The 15,225-nt window shown below is 32.8% G+C and overlaps 1 protein-coding gene across 1 annotated transcript; it reads left to right on the forward strand.

Moving 5' to 3' along the window:
* The first annotated feature begins 4,181 nt into the window (after positions 1 to 4,181).
* Positions 4,182 to 12,006, forward strand: LOC134259949 (poly [ADP-ribose] polymerase tankyrase-2-like). Its single transcript, XM_062742537.1, has 11 exons — positions 4,182 to 4,274; positions 4,519 to 4,545; positions 4,656 to 4,754; positions 5,098 to 5,185; positions 7,995 to 8,008; positions 8,513 to 8,551; positions 8,828 to 8,875; positions 9,357 to 9,443; positions 9,775 to 9,888; positions 10,720 to 10,818; positions 11,866 to 12,006. Exons 1-11 carry the CDS (start codon positions 4,182 to 4,184, stop codon positions 12,004 to 12,006), a joined length of 849 nt encoding a protein of 282 aa, XP_062598521.1.
* Positions 12,007 to 15,225: the final 3,219 nt, after the last annotated feature.

Below are 15,225 nucleotides of genomic sequence, written 5' to 3' on the forward strand. Positions count from 1 at the left end.
AATTCTTTGCTCTTCTCAGACCTTGGCTGTTTTTGTTAAGTACATCTTACTGTAATTTTTGTTTCGAGGGTTTTAAACAATAGATTCAAGTTTCATTATTTGTTTGTATTTTAAAAAAAACTTGGATAACTACAATTACTGATATTTTAAAATATTTGTTTAGATTATTCATTCACGCTGTCGTTTTCACTCATTTTTCAAAACAAAGGGTGATTTTGAATACTAAGCTTTTTTACTGTCGAACGTTTCTTTAAAACTTTGTGAACTACTACCGAAATGATGTGTATCGAATTTCTCTGTGTTTAAAGTCAATCATATAACATCAGTAATTATTTGTCTAAATTTGGCAAACAGTACATTAGTTGTTATAATTTTCGTTGGCAAGGCCGGTACCCATTTTTTATGCCCATTAAATAATTTTATCATTGAAGACAACCTGCTCATTTGCCTATAATACATACATTGGATGCCGTATATTTTACATATTTCAGTGAATATATATATCTTTCGTTGGAATTCTTAACGAGTTTTACAGCAGTTATAATGAAGCATTTAAGTTCACTCTAGTTTACTGATTCTTTACCATTCATTTTAAGGCAGTGTCTCGAACAGTCCTTGTTTTCCAGCTTCTCACAATAAAACTATGTGATGAAAAGTGGTCACATAAACTGTTAGAAATTCATTAAAGATTCAATAATGCGAAAAAGTCAAGATTGATGTCATATGATATCTGTATTGTATGTCATCCAGTTCAGGACATTTTTTATTGAACAGCAGTAGTAAGTTTGTAGACAAGTAAATAATAATAATATATGTAATGAAATAGCAGACATACTTTTGGCATTTAACACGAAGAGGTATTGATAAATATCTTTAAAAATCTTTTTTTTTTAAATTGATCCAAATCAAGCACTTAAAATATTTAGGCAAGTTCATGCCTTTTTGTGCGACAAATTAAAAGACAGTCAAAAGTCTGCTTAACAATAATTATTAATAAACTTGAAAATCTTTGTAAAACTCAGTTATGCAGTAATCTAAAAAGCTGAAAAGAATTAGTTAAAAGTGCCGCAAAAATTGTTATAGCTTTACTACTTAGTATTATCCTTCTTCCTGAGACAGGGTGGGAACATCTTGTCTACTTTCGTCATACTGCTATGTTCTTTCATACTAACATACTGACAAGGTCATTGTATCGACAAGAGACCTACAGAAATCATGACTTTAAACAAAATGGCGGGTGATGAAGGTATATTACTGCATAAGTAAGGGAAGTTGACGATAGAAAAGTTAAAGTCATCACGTTTATCAAATAACTTGGAATTTAGATTAACATTAACGTCTCTTTCAAGTAAAATATCCAAGCATGAAACAGATGTGTCAGACTCTGTCGTATCTTTTATCTCGAGCTCTCCTGGATATATCGTATCGACGTAGGAATGGAAATTACCATTGTTAATTGTTAATACGTCGTCGATATATCTGAAGGTCGAGTTGAAGGCCACAGCAAGTGTTTTCTTCTTTTCACGCGTAAGATTTTGCATAAATTCTGCTTCATATGAATACAAAAATTGGTCTGCTAATAACGGAGCGCAATTGGTTCCCATGGGAATTCCAAGAGATTGTTGGAAAACCTGGTCTCCAAAAACCACGTAGATATTGTCAATGAGAAACTCAAGCATCTTCTTGATGTCAACTTCAAAGTACTTGTGTGTGCAATCAGAATCTTTTTTCACAAAATAATTTTGCAAATGACCAATGACCAGGTAAGTAAATTTACGAGTTCCATTTCTATTGAAGAAGCAGCTGTCAATGATGTCACAAAGCCTGGATTTTAATTTATCGTGGGGAATGGTTGTGTATAAAGTTGAAAAGTCGTAAGTTTTTAAGCTGTTGATTTTGGTAAAATTTTGTGATTTCAAATTGTCCAAAAGTTCTTTGGAGTTTTTTAGCATCCACATCTGATTCACAACACTTCTAGAATATATCGTTGCACAGTACTCTTGAAGTTCTTCCTACGCTACTGTCAATATCTTAGTGAGGAGTAACGAAACCGCAATGTATCTTTGTTTGTAAGGATTCTTATGAAGAATTGGAATTCAATATATATATAAGGTAGTTCAAATTCATTTCAGCTCTATAGTATATTAAAAAGTATACAAAACTGACATATGATTTTGAAGAATTTCTTCCTTAGAAAGGGAAGTATGAGTATAAATAGGATTACCACTTGTAGAATTAAATCCAAGTTCTTCTAGAATACTTACAAACGAAGACAATGTTGTTACCTGCTTTGTCGGCAGGGACCAGTACGTAAAGATCATGTAATCTATCTAATTCCTTTTTCACTTCTGGTTTATTGAACACAGAAGGATAGATGGTTTTCATATTGCCCCTCAATCTTTTAATACGTGACTTTAACATGGATCTGATACATTTAATCCATTCTGACAAGGTGTCAACGTCTTCTTTTTCATATCTGGTCCATCGTCTGGCGTAATTTTCAACAGAATCCATAATATTAATGAAATTCTGACGCCAGTTGAAAGACCGGGGTTCCTTATATTCAGGACCTTTTAAAATAAGTGATCTAAGGTCCTTATTGTTAACTATATTTACGTCACATGTAATAATGTGTCCAGCAGGACTATAGTTATAGGGTGAAGAAGAACATGAACACGATTGAGGATTATGTTTCAGATGCTCTGTATCCAGGCCATGTAAAGTTTTTTTTAATTGAAAAGTCGATGTGTATTTGTAGGAAATACAAGGTGTAGTCTTTAACTTGAAATATGGTGGAATACAAGATTGGACCCTTTTGTGATTAAGAATATTACTTATATTAACCGCGTCAATTCCTTTATTGGCATAATGAAGTTTAAGGAAATGATGGACTGTTATATATAGCTGCATTTTCTTCCGCAAAACGTACGGGTTTAAAAAGCCTATGACATGCAATATCCATAATCACAGATCCGAGTTTATATTCTGATGCAGAGGAATCAAAAATTGGACTTTCCTTGGCCTTTTCAAGAGGACTATTTAAAAGTTTCGAAGGGACAGAGTAAAGTTTCGTGTGAATATGATGTAGACGTAACTGTTGATTTACATAACGTAGTAATGAATCAAAAGAGACGTCGTGTATTGCAGGTTTATTGTACGACCGATGCCCATGACTACGCTTACGTCTCTGTGTATGGTTAAAAAGTCCTATCACATTAACATTATTACACTGTGGACTGCAAATTTCAAGAACATTGTATTTTTCTCAAAGCCTGTTTTCGAATACCTGGATTCTCGAAATAATATTTTGCTGGAAATGGATGCACTACTCGATTTTGATATATGATATTGGAAATAGGGTGTTAGTCAAATAATTGATTTAAGAACATGGCCTTTTTAAAGTAAACATAGCTCTTTGAGTATATTTTCATACTTTTACATTTTATGCACAAGTCAAGTTATATTTCAAATTTAGATTGGTTTTCTATACATTGTTGTAAGAACTGAAACTGTTCAGTAAGCATTGTCCAAATGTATCAAACAAATTTTTAAAAATAACATAGAGATCGATCTAAAAATTTCTCTAATCAAAAGAGATGTCAGGTGTGGAATCAGGTGCTTAGAAAGGGCTACCATTCCCTATTGACACGTCACGCCCGCTGTTAACCGTATGTATTATCAATAGAAGAAATATTCCATCCTCAAACTATAAGTATAAAAACAGAATCTCAGACACAACTGTTTTAAAGTGTATCTACTACATGATTGAGAAAGACAATTTTTACATTTTATTTACAGATCGGACCGATAGACGAGCTAGATGAGATTTTGAGAGATCCAGAGGCCAATGTTAATGTTCAAAACTCGGTAATTCTTTCATTATTACTTCCAGAACAAAAACTAGTAATTTGTGCATGCACAATAAATAAAATATTTGTCACAATTCTTGTGCCGTTTGGATTCCCTTCATTTTTTTAAACTGGAAGCCGTATATATATTATTTTTCTAATTCTCAATAAATAACTAATTTTTTGTGGTATAGTTTCAATGCCTATTCCTTAACTATGAAATTACACATTCATTCACATTATAATACTACAAACTAGATACAGTAAAATTTCATAATGCATGCATGCATGTATTTAATTTGCTATTTCTAGAGTGGCTTGTTTCCCCTTCACATGGCAATCATGAAGGACGATCCATTAATTCGGGAGACGCTTGTAAAACGTCTGATTAGTCGAGGTGCTGATATCAACGCCAGAGCCATTCCAGTAAGAAAATGGAAGAGTGAAGCAAAATAATCTTTAAGAATCATATTAAGGAAACATGTGAATTTAAATTGTCTATGGATTTTTCAACGTAATTTATACCTCAGAAATATACTTTTAGGCAAATAAAGTAAATTTTCTAGGGATCATGCATATGTGTGGCAAGAAGTCTATCCAATCAAAATGCCTGATAAGTTTAATTCTTAGATTTTTTTTTTGAAGATTTAAAAAATATTGTTCATTTCAGAGAATGCAAGGAAAGCTTCTGCTCAAGGTACGTTTGGTCAAAAGGTTTTGCTTTAAACTTAAGGACGGACTTTTATTTTCGATGATAGAGTGATATAACCTGTATGTATACATCAATATCAACACTATTTCTTACAGGCAGGAAATACTCCTTTACATATGGCATCTATACGAAAACAACATAAAATCGCAAAGATCCTGCTAAACCATAAAGCCGAACGGCGGCCTCAAAACGATGTAAGTATAAGATTTTACTGCGCGTCTAAGAGAAAGAAAACTGGATTTTTAATACCACAAAAAGGCCAAATTTCTGGGGGAAAAAAGCATGTTTCACATCAAATTTAGTGTATATTTAAAGTAATTATTCTACTCGTAATGAAAACTTACAAAATGTGATAGCTTAAACATGTTACATGTTTGATTAAACCAAAAGTTGTCATGTTTTCAAATAAAGTTACATTTTAGATTTCAATGGAAAAAAGGATGCTACATTCGTCAAATTTATCGATTTATGCTACATTGCAGTATTAGTTTTTATGATGTTTCATCATGTTCAGTACACTGAATGTGTTGTATACAGGATATGATGACGCCGTACGATTATGCCAAGAATAACAATGATGAGAAGATGATGACGATATTGAAGGAGTACAGAGGCGAAGACAAAGGTTAGATATCTTCATCTCATACATCTCGTACAAAATAACCATTCCTAGCTAGAGCTATCATGAATTTCACACAACGTACTGAAAACAAAAACTTGTACATGTATATTTTACAATAGGAAATCATTTTTTTTTTCTCATTTACTGCGAATGACTAATAGATGTAAGGAAACAGTTTATTTCTGTTGGATTTTAACGCCATATTTCGTTTTTTAAATTATAAATTCATACATTTGCTAAAATGACACTTTAATAATCTGATTCAAAGATTGTTGAAAAAATAGCGCCGTTTAGGGAGTTCTTACAATTTTAAGTTTTATCATTTAGATATAAAAATTACTATAAGATAGTAATTGTTAAAATCTTTTGACCTTGATTTCGTACTTTTATTCAAGGTCAAGAGTCTCGAGCTGCCTTCCCTAACACCCGTAGGAAAGACAGATGGTGACATTTTAGAGAAAGAAGAATAGCAGGATGTTTATAATTCATATCTCTCAAATTTTCTTATGTATTTAACATTTATCTGTATCCGTAGCTTTCCATAATCACGTTAAAGTTAAGCATAAAAGATTGACTAAATTGTAATTTTATTTCATGAAGCAATGTCAGTGTTATACCATTTTTCTTATGAATACGATAGTTTTTCAGTCATTGTAGCTGAGAATGTATATTTTTTCTTCAAACATTTTCAAGAATAAAACTTTCAAAAAGTGTATTTTTTCGTCTTCTTTTGAAATCAGTCCATAATATCAAATTATTGATTTGTCCCGAATCCTAACAATTTCTTCTATACCTTAAAAGGGAAAGTTCAATATCAATCTACTTTATAAATAAGTTTATGTAAGTTTGGCGTTAAAATCCGATAGACAGACTTTTATTGACCCCATAGTTACAAGCTGAAAGTAAATCAACAAGTCACTTTTTTAACCCAGAAAATGTATTTCAGAAACACTATACAATGTATACAGTTTATTTTTTAATGTGGGTATTGATTTCAATGGTTTTTGAAAAAAAAATAAAACACCAACAAACAATCCTTGATATGTCAGGATAAGATTTCACAACTACCTAGTTTCATTAAAACATAAAATAAGCAAGTTTTCGAAAACACAACTTCTTATATAGTTCTACGTCATTGAAGTGAAATGTGGATATGATGAAGATAACAACCACAAAGCAAACTCCGTGCATGTAGTTCATTTAAACAAAACAACGTTAGAGCAGAGCAATCACGGACCTCTGAATTCGTAAGAGACTGGTTCAGGTGACATGTAAGAGTAATCATGGGCGTCGGAAGCAAATTAAAAGTGGGGGTCTAATTGAAAGTGGGGGGCTAAACCAACAGAAAAAGGTAAACCCCAATTTTCAATGCCTATAAAATGTCTATATTTGCAAAAAAAAAGTGAGGGCGGGGGAGGGGGTGGGGGGCTAAGCTCCCTCTAGCCCCCCGGTTCCGACGCCTATAGTAATCATCCCTTGTCGAACGGTCACACCTGCCGGGTGCTCTTTGTCATGATTGGACAAACGTAAAAATCATGTGATAGTACAATATGTCAAGTAGCAAGGAAGACGTAAATAAAAAAAATAATAAAAGTGAAGGGGAAATATCGAAGACTGAAAGTCAAATGGGGGTTTTCTTGTTCACAGTAAATGCTGAAAGAAAACTTATGTATGTCATGTGCAAACTATACAAGCAATGTATGGATTCCTCACCTTGGCATTGGATATACAAGTTGGCCTTCAAATCGATAGAGGTCTTTTTACCCCTTCATGGCAAATATTTTTTTTTAGCAAAAATTGTTTTTTAAGCAATTGTTCCCTCATTCTAATGATAAAAAAATTCCGCGTGGAAATGCGTATATGCCATGCAAGGGGTAAAGGAGAGAAGATGGGGAGAACTATAAATATAGATCCTTGGCCTGCTGTTCAATTTATATTGTATACTTCTTTGTATATTATGAATGAAATACTTCTTAAACTAAACTAAACTTAAACCAAGGACGGATGATATACAAACACATTTTTTCTTCGGAGGAGATTTAATATCTTGTCACAGGCTTAAAAAAGTGGACAATTTTTAGAATTTTTTTCTCCTTACTTATGGAAAATGAATTAGACTTGGAAAATATTATTAATATCTAAAAAAAAAAATAATAACAAATATGGACAAATCACACTCAGTAAAAGTTTACAGATGAAAACAAATTTCAGAATGTGTTAGCTTGGATCTAAAAGTGTAGTATAAACATGATAAACTTTAGAAAAATATACCACGCCAGGTGAATTTTATGGGGAAAACAAAATGATAAAAATCAGAAAGAAATCACATAGGCTGATTTTTACCATTTTACTTTTCCCCATAAAAATTGATCTGGCTTGGTATATTTTTCTAAAGTTTATGTTATACTTTTCCAAGTCTATTTCATTTTCCAAGTCCTAAGAGAGAAAAAATCAAAGAATTATCCACTTTTCTAAGCTTATGACATTATATTAATTCTCCGACGAAAAAAAAATGTTTGTATCATCTGTCCTTAATAGGAAATGCAATTTAATTGCAAACCTAGGGGGGGGGGGGTCATTCGGAAAATGTGTTTAACAGAGACAGATTGACAAATAGACGGACAAGCAGATTTAGTTTTAAGTCCTCTTCTTCCACTGAAAGCGGGGGATAAAAATGAATAATCGTTTATTTAAAAAAAGGAACCATATACCAGGTATGCTGTTTTCAACGAAGTCAAATCTAAAAATGCACTTTAGTTAAATCAGATTTTTTTTATTTGTCATTCTTTTAATATCAAGTTGTATTTTGTAGAAAAGAAGAAAACGGTAATTGTATATACACATTTCACACCGTGTGTCAAATCCACTGTTCCATTAACATAATGCCCCCATGTCTGATTTACATGCAACGATATTACAATGCAAGTTCAATCATTTCACAAGTGTGTTTATTACTCAAAATTTTAGGATTACACTGTATGGATTTATAAATCATAACGCAACACGAGCATTTTTCTTTTCAAATAATCATTAATTGTAATAAAACCATGTCCCTTTGATGTTTTTTTTTTAATTCAGTCTTGAACACGTTGAATTATTCATTTAAACACGACTAACACAAATTAAGAGGATGTTTAATAAAATGAATATTAATCATTATTGAAAGAATATTATAAAAATTTGCCAATTATTCTTTTTAACATTGTGATAATAGACAGATTTTGTGCAAGGAGAATAAGAATAAGATGTAATAATTCATTATCAAAGATATTCATTTTTCCCCAATGTTGAATGGATTTGTATGATTAACATTTTATTCGTCGTTACAAGAAACCAGAAAAGAAAACCCCTCTGACCGCCAGAAAAGAGGTTTGTTCTAAAATTAATTTTTTTTTTATATGTGTACAATAATATTTCTTTCTTATTTGAAAGAAAATCGATCTTAAAATACAAAAGGGAAAAATTTGTTTTTGGTTGCTAAAGCTGCATGGTTAGGAATGCCTTTGTAATTTTACATTTCATTTTGTTCAAGTTACTTTAACTTATTATTTTTTTTTTATTTTAACCTCACATTATCCCTCAAACACAATGAAGAATAAACCTTGAGCTCTGCAATTATACATATTTTATTTTTAATCTTTAAAGGAACCAAGAGGAATAGATGAACGAGGAAGGACGCAATCCTTTGATGAGGTATGTAAGAAGTCTTATTCATTAACATATTTAAAGTGGTGGTCAAAGGATATTTTTTACATGGAAATATATTGAGATAAAGAATAGTATTCAAGCTCAAAAGTCGGTGAAACAATATAAAAAGGAGTAGAGCAAACTCGAACATTCTAAATTTCTATATGAATTTTTTGTTTTTTGTTTTTTTTTTTTTGGCCATTTTTGAAGGAAAATGTAAAATTTCTGGTAGTTAAAGGTTAGGTTTATAAGTTTAAAAGTGTATGTTTTCATATTATTATGAGCAAGGTTTATACAGATATTTTCCGTGAATGTTGAGTTTATGCTTTTTAAAAAGCACGCGCAGTAATCATTCAAACGAATAGGGAGTTCTGTTTTAAATTTATACTTATTTAGTCACTGAAAGTGTCTATCAGGGAGTACAATTAAAATATAGTTAAATAACATTAATTATCATTAAACCCACTCCAATATTTCTAATACTAAGGCCTCGGTGAAAGACCGTAGAAAGGAACATGACGGGTTAGACGAACTCATCAAAGACCCGGATGCCAATGTTAATATCAGAAACGCAGTGAGTACTTTTAGCTATACAAATCAAGTTTACTTCTGATTATAATTTAACACCAACTAACTTTTTTTACTTATCATTTAATGGAGATCATACATTTATACATTATGTACCTGTATATAATTATGTTAATATGAAACCAAATTAAGTACTAATAACTATCACAAGTTGAACACCGTATCCATTCTTTTATCATGCTAAAATTCTGGTCTCAAGTAACCAAGTACAAAATATATTAACAACATTTAATTGAATTGAATGAAGATATCTGCAGATCTCTTAAAACACTAGACAAATAACAATTCAAACGCTGACTTTTCTATCTTTATTGAAGAATGGGTTGTACCCACTACACCAAGCTATAATGCGGAACGACCCCGTAGAAAGAAATCAACTGGTAGAAGCTCTGATCCGAAAAGGCGCGGAAGTTAATGGCCGAGCACTGAAGGTAACATGTAACCCTATAAAAACTTTCTCTAAATGATGTCAAAAGAGGTTATAAAGATGCTCTAGGGAATAAGGGAACTCAAAGGAAACGCGCGGGTTTTGTCAGAAGGAAAAGTAAAATACTGTATTCCTCACCCCAATCAAACCCCTCTCGCTTCTCACATCATGTACATGTATATGATATATTCACGTGACAATATGAGTCAAACTAAAAACCTGCCTGCGTTTGGAACATGAAGTGTTATTTTTGTTTAGACACTGAATTTCAACTACATTTAAAGTGTGTTAAATTTATGTGTTAAATATTTTAGGTATTGATAGTGAAATATATAGCTATCGAACAGTAATTAAGCTGAAGTTTATGGAAACAATATAAATTTGAATTACAGCAAAGAAGGACGTCCGAAAATATAACATGATTGATAAGGTGTCACGAATAAGGAAGCTTCCCGTACGGACAAGACGCATCCGTCAACATTCACTTAACAATCGACTGTATTTGCTGAAAACGATACTGCGTTGACCAATTTGCAAATGTGACTCAATGAAGCTGTAAATATTGTTGTGTTATCAACTTTTTTGGCAGTTATGACCTTATTCAGCCTCGTGCAAACAAACTGATTAAGACCTACATTCAAGACAGTATACTTTATTCAATAATAAGAAACCCTAGCATCGCAAAAAGTTTTCGAGTAAGCATTAGTTATCAAGCATGCAGTTCTGTGAAGTGCTGAGAAAACAACTGTACGTTAATAAAGCTATGTTATTTTATTTTTGATTTTATCTCGTATGAAGACATTGTAAATGTAAATATATGTAAATATTTATACAGAGTGGGAACACGCCATTGCATCTGGCCGTCACACGGAATCAACTCGGGACGACCAGGCTCCTCCTGTCTTATATGCCAACCCTCACTGTCCCAAACAACGTAAGTATTACAAGAGAGACAAAGCTCTTCTTGTCTTATATACCTATACCCTCACTGTCCCACACAACGTAAGTATTACTAGAGAGACAAAGCTCTTCTTCTTCTTATATACCTATACCCTCACTGTCCCAAACAACGTAAGTATTACAAGAGAGACAAAGCTCTTCTTGTCTTATATACCTATACCCTCACTGTCCTAAACAACGTAAGTATTACAAGAGAGACAAAGCTCTTCTTCTTCTTATATACCTATGCCCTCACTGTCCCAAACAACGCAAGTATTACAAGAGAGACAAAGCTCTTCTTTTCTTATATACCTATACCCTCACTGTCCCAAACAACGTAAGTATTACAAGAGAGACAAAGCTCTTCTTGTCTTATATACCTATACCCTCACTGTCCCAAACAATATAAGTATTTTTAAAAAAAATACAAAAAGTAATACTAACACATAAAACATTACAATAGTGATTCTAACAAGCAAACACCTATTACAATAGAAAACTAGAGGTACTGTGAGCGATGAGCTCACTAAATGATACCCCCCGCCTCCCATATGGTTATAACTGGTGAAAAAGTCTGTGTTTTCCTGTATACCGGGAAACCCAAAATATGTGTTGGATCAAAAAGTAAAATAGGAGGTGCACAATGGCAATATGTAATAAAGATTCTGTGAAAGTTGCATCAAATTTCATTCAGCGGTATGAGAGGAGTTGCGGATAAGAGATGGGTACCCCAAAGCGGAACAGACGGACGGACAGACAGACGGAAGGACGGACTGACAGACGGACGGACGGACGGACAGACGTACGGAAATACCGATTACTATATACCCTCCCGCTTTTCAAGCGGGGGGTATAACAACAAACTGTATACATGTACAATAAACAACGGAAGTGATGCTAACAAATTGTTTTTACAATAAAAAAAACAAATTATAACAAACAACGAAAGACTAACAATTAAGGTCATAGAAAAATACTGATCATCTACATGCATTTTGATTGCCTTTACATAACAAGTAAGCTGGTTTTTCCCTTTTTGCAGGCAGGTAAGACGCCGTACGCTATTGCCGAGGATAATGGAAATATGGAAATCTTATCTCTGCTGGAATCGTACAAAAGAAATGTTGTCAATAAAAGAAGGGATCAGTCAGTCCGTGACAAACAAAATTGTGTGATATCATAACATACTCCCACGGCATCAGTCATAACCATGTGTAAAGCTGGCATCAGTCATAACCATGGCATCAGTCATAACCATGTGTAAAGCTGGTATGCAAAGTGTTCACATCAAACATTGATATTGCAGCTGTATTTAAACATAAATTCAGCATTGAGTTTCCTAAAAATCGTTGTCATAACAAGCAAACGCCAGTGACATTCAATGGATAGGAAGAGTGACATTCAGTGGATAGGAAGAAAAAATAAATAGTGACTCCGTGAAATAAACCATGGAAAGGTTGAGAGGCATTTTCTTCAGTGATTCTGTACATCTCAATCGCCAAGAGATGCTGATGTGTGATATTTATTTGCCCTCAGTGTTTCTTTTTGTGAAACAAATGTCTTTATTTATTATAACATTAACAATATGATATACATGTATTTTTTCCAAAGTCACCATAAAATCTCTGAACATTAATAGCAAAAAAAAAAAAAATGAAAATAAAGAAAGAAAAGATGCAGAATTATCAGATTACTGTATACAGGAAAATTTTCGCCCCCGTTTTAATTTCGCCCCTTTCGCCCTTGTCACAAGTAGGCGAATTTCAAACTAGGCGAATTCACAGAACACAGTAAGAATTCTTAAACAGAACTGTGACTGGGCGAATTTAAAATGGGACAAAATTGATAGCGAGTGCAAAAGGGCGAAAATAACACAGGGCAAAAAAAAACCTTGATACAGTACGAGGGGTGATCAAAAAGTTCGCGAACTATCTCTATATCTACAAAACAACAATTCAGATTAGAATGAAATTCGGTACACACATAGCCATACACAAGGTCTATAAATAGCATATGCTGAATAAAGTTTTTCTCCTTGCTTGTGACGTCACAATGTGAATATGACGTCACTATGTAAGTCACTTGTGGCGAAAAATGGTTGTCTCAGTCGAACTCGTTCAACAAACGACTGTATAATTTATTGTATATCTTAGAAATCCCCATGCAGTATCATATAATAATTTGTACACAGCTTAATAAGATAAACGAGTTCCTATAAATTCAATTAATGATTGGATTGATCGTTTTAGTGAAGGAAGGCAGATGGTTAAAAATGATACTTGTCATCTTGCCCAGTAAAAGCAAGTTTGAAAAGATATGTGTTTTTAAATAAGCAATTTGCTATCAAAGACCTCCAATTTACACTTTGAAAAATAGTTTAATATTTGAACAATAATATAATTATTAAATACCTAAGATATCGTTTACTTTAGTTTTAAAACATATTAGATATGAGAAAAAGGAGGCACTCATTCTCTATCCACCTTGAATAAAGGTCTCTCCCGAGACAGAAGATTTGTGTTTTAATGGTCGCCATGCTTAAAAGGATATTCTTATCCACCCATTCTGTTGCCAAGATTTGACCATTTCTGACAAATGAACTGTTCTTGTTATAAAAATTAACTCACATGGAAAGAAATATAAAACTTAGAAAAATCTTTCAACTTTTGTGACAGAACGCTACGGAGGGGGTCACGTGACCTCCAATATCACGTGATTCGCGCATGCGCAGAACGGTGGTTGATGTGCATTAAAATCGGAGAGGATTAATTTAAAATATAATCAACACTGAAACCAAATATTGTTTCTTTTATGGAAGTTATTCAATTTGTTCGCGAACTTTTTGATCACCCCTCGTATTATGTTTGCAGTTAAGTTTGAAGCTATGGTGATATTGAGAATATTCCAGCAAAAAGCAATGCCACACATTAATTCATACAGAACATGAACTACGTAAAGTTGATACAGTACTGTTTATTTCTTTAATTCATGATTGCATATATAAATGCAGCAGTAAACAAAAAAAAGTAAAAACGATTATACTCTGAATTAGACAAGTTGGCTGCCTGCAGCAAATGTATACATGTTTTTATAAATAAAAAATATACCCAAATTAGATGAATGCCCGACCTAAATACCTGTATAGTGTAAATTGAACAGATAATTCTGGTGTTCATGATTTTGCTTCCATTTTATCCATTTTAAAGCCACTGAGAATTGAAATCCGTTCATTGTAAATGACAATTGATCATAGGTGTGTTTGCTATAAGTTGGTTTTACTAGTGTATATTTTGCCAAGGCTTCTTTGAATACAGAGTTAGCTGGACAAAAGAATAAGAGACTTGGCAATAACATATCACAAGGCCTTAAAGTAAATACACTGACAAAACAGATGATTACAATATCAGACAATGGTCAGCACATAAATGTATATATTTTTTATATCATGACACTTATAATGCCACTTATGAATGCCTTTATCAAAATTTTATGCAGAATAGATAAAAAAGATAGAATACATCAGATACAATGGCCTTAAACATAAAAACCTGGTCCCAAGGAAGTCAAAATGCAGATACATTTAAAACAAAAATTATTTGTAGTGAAATAATATCTGATTCACTTTTTTTTTAATTATTTGATACCAAAGCACTATTTTTACAACAAAGAGAAAGCACATTTAATTAAAAGTGAAAATCCTGGAAAAAATAAAGGAATTGGAATTTCCCGGTAATTTGCACATCCACACATTGTGTCCTAAATATCTGCAAAGTTTGCTGAAATTCTATGCAGCGGTTTATGAGGAGTTGCGCTGATAAACTGTTCATCGCTATATTCAAGATATCCCCCAAAACTTTAAGTTGAAAAGTGCGGAAATTCCCAGAATAATAAAGGAATCGGAATTTCCTAGTAATACGCACATCTACACACTACGTCCTAAATATCTTTAAGGTTTGACAAAATTCTGTGCAGCGGTTTAAGAGGACTGCGCTGACAAACTGTTCATCTCTTTATTCAAGGTATGGCCAAAAATCTAAGTTGAAAAATTCACGGAAAAAATAAAGGAATCGGAATTTCCTGGTAATATGCATATCTACACATTGTTTCCTAAATATCTGCAAAGTTTGATGAAAATTAAAAGTTGCGCTGACAAACTGTTCATCTCTATATTCAAGGTATGGCCAAAAACCTAAGTTTTTAGTGCGGAAATTCTCGGAAAAAATAAAGGAACCAGAATTTCCTGGTAATATGCACATCTACACATTGTATCCTAAATACCTCCTTAGTTTGACGAAATTCTGTGCAGCAGTTTAAGAGGAGTTGCGCTAAAAAACTGTTCATCTCTATATTCAAGGTATGGCCAAAAACCTAAGTTGAAATGTGTGGAAATTCCCGGAAAATT

The sequence above is a fragment of the Saccostrea cucullata genome, unplaced genomic scaffold (genome assembly GCF_032062105.1).
Source record: "Saccostrea cucullata isolate Sc308-1 unplaced genomic scaffold, CSIRO_AGI_Scuc_v1 ctg1612, whole genome shotgun sequence".
Lineage (NCBI taxonomy): Eukaryota > Metazoa > Mollusca > Bivalvia > Ostreida > Ostreidae > Saccostrea > Saccostrea cuccullata.

What these genes read in the sequence shown, in the direction of transcription:
- LOC134259949 (XM_062742537.1), top strand. Translation starts at nt 4,182, where the DNA reads ATGGCAATCATGAAGGACGATCCATTAATTCGGGAGACGCTTGTAAAA. An exon ending in AACGGCGGCCTCAAAACGAT is followed by an intron (nt 4,755 to 5,097) that starts GTAAGTATAAGA and finishes TGTTGTATACAG; the next exon opens with GATATGATGACGCCGTACGA. An exon ending in GGACGCAATCCTTTGATGAG is followed by an intron (nt 8,876 to 9,356) that starts GTATGTAAGAAG and finishes TCTAATACTAAG; the next exon opens with GCCTCGGTGAAAGACCGTAG.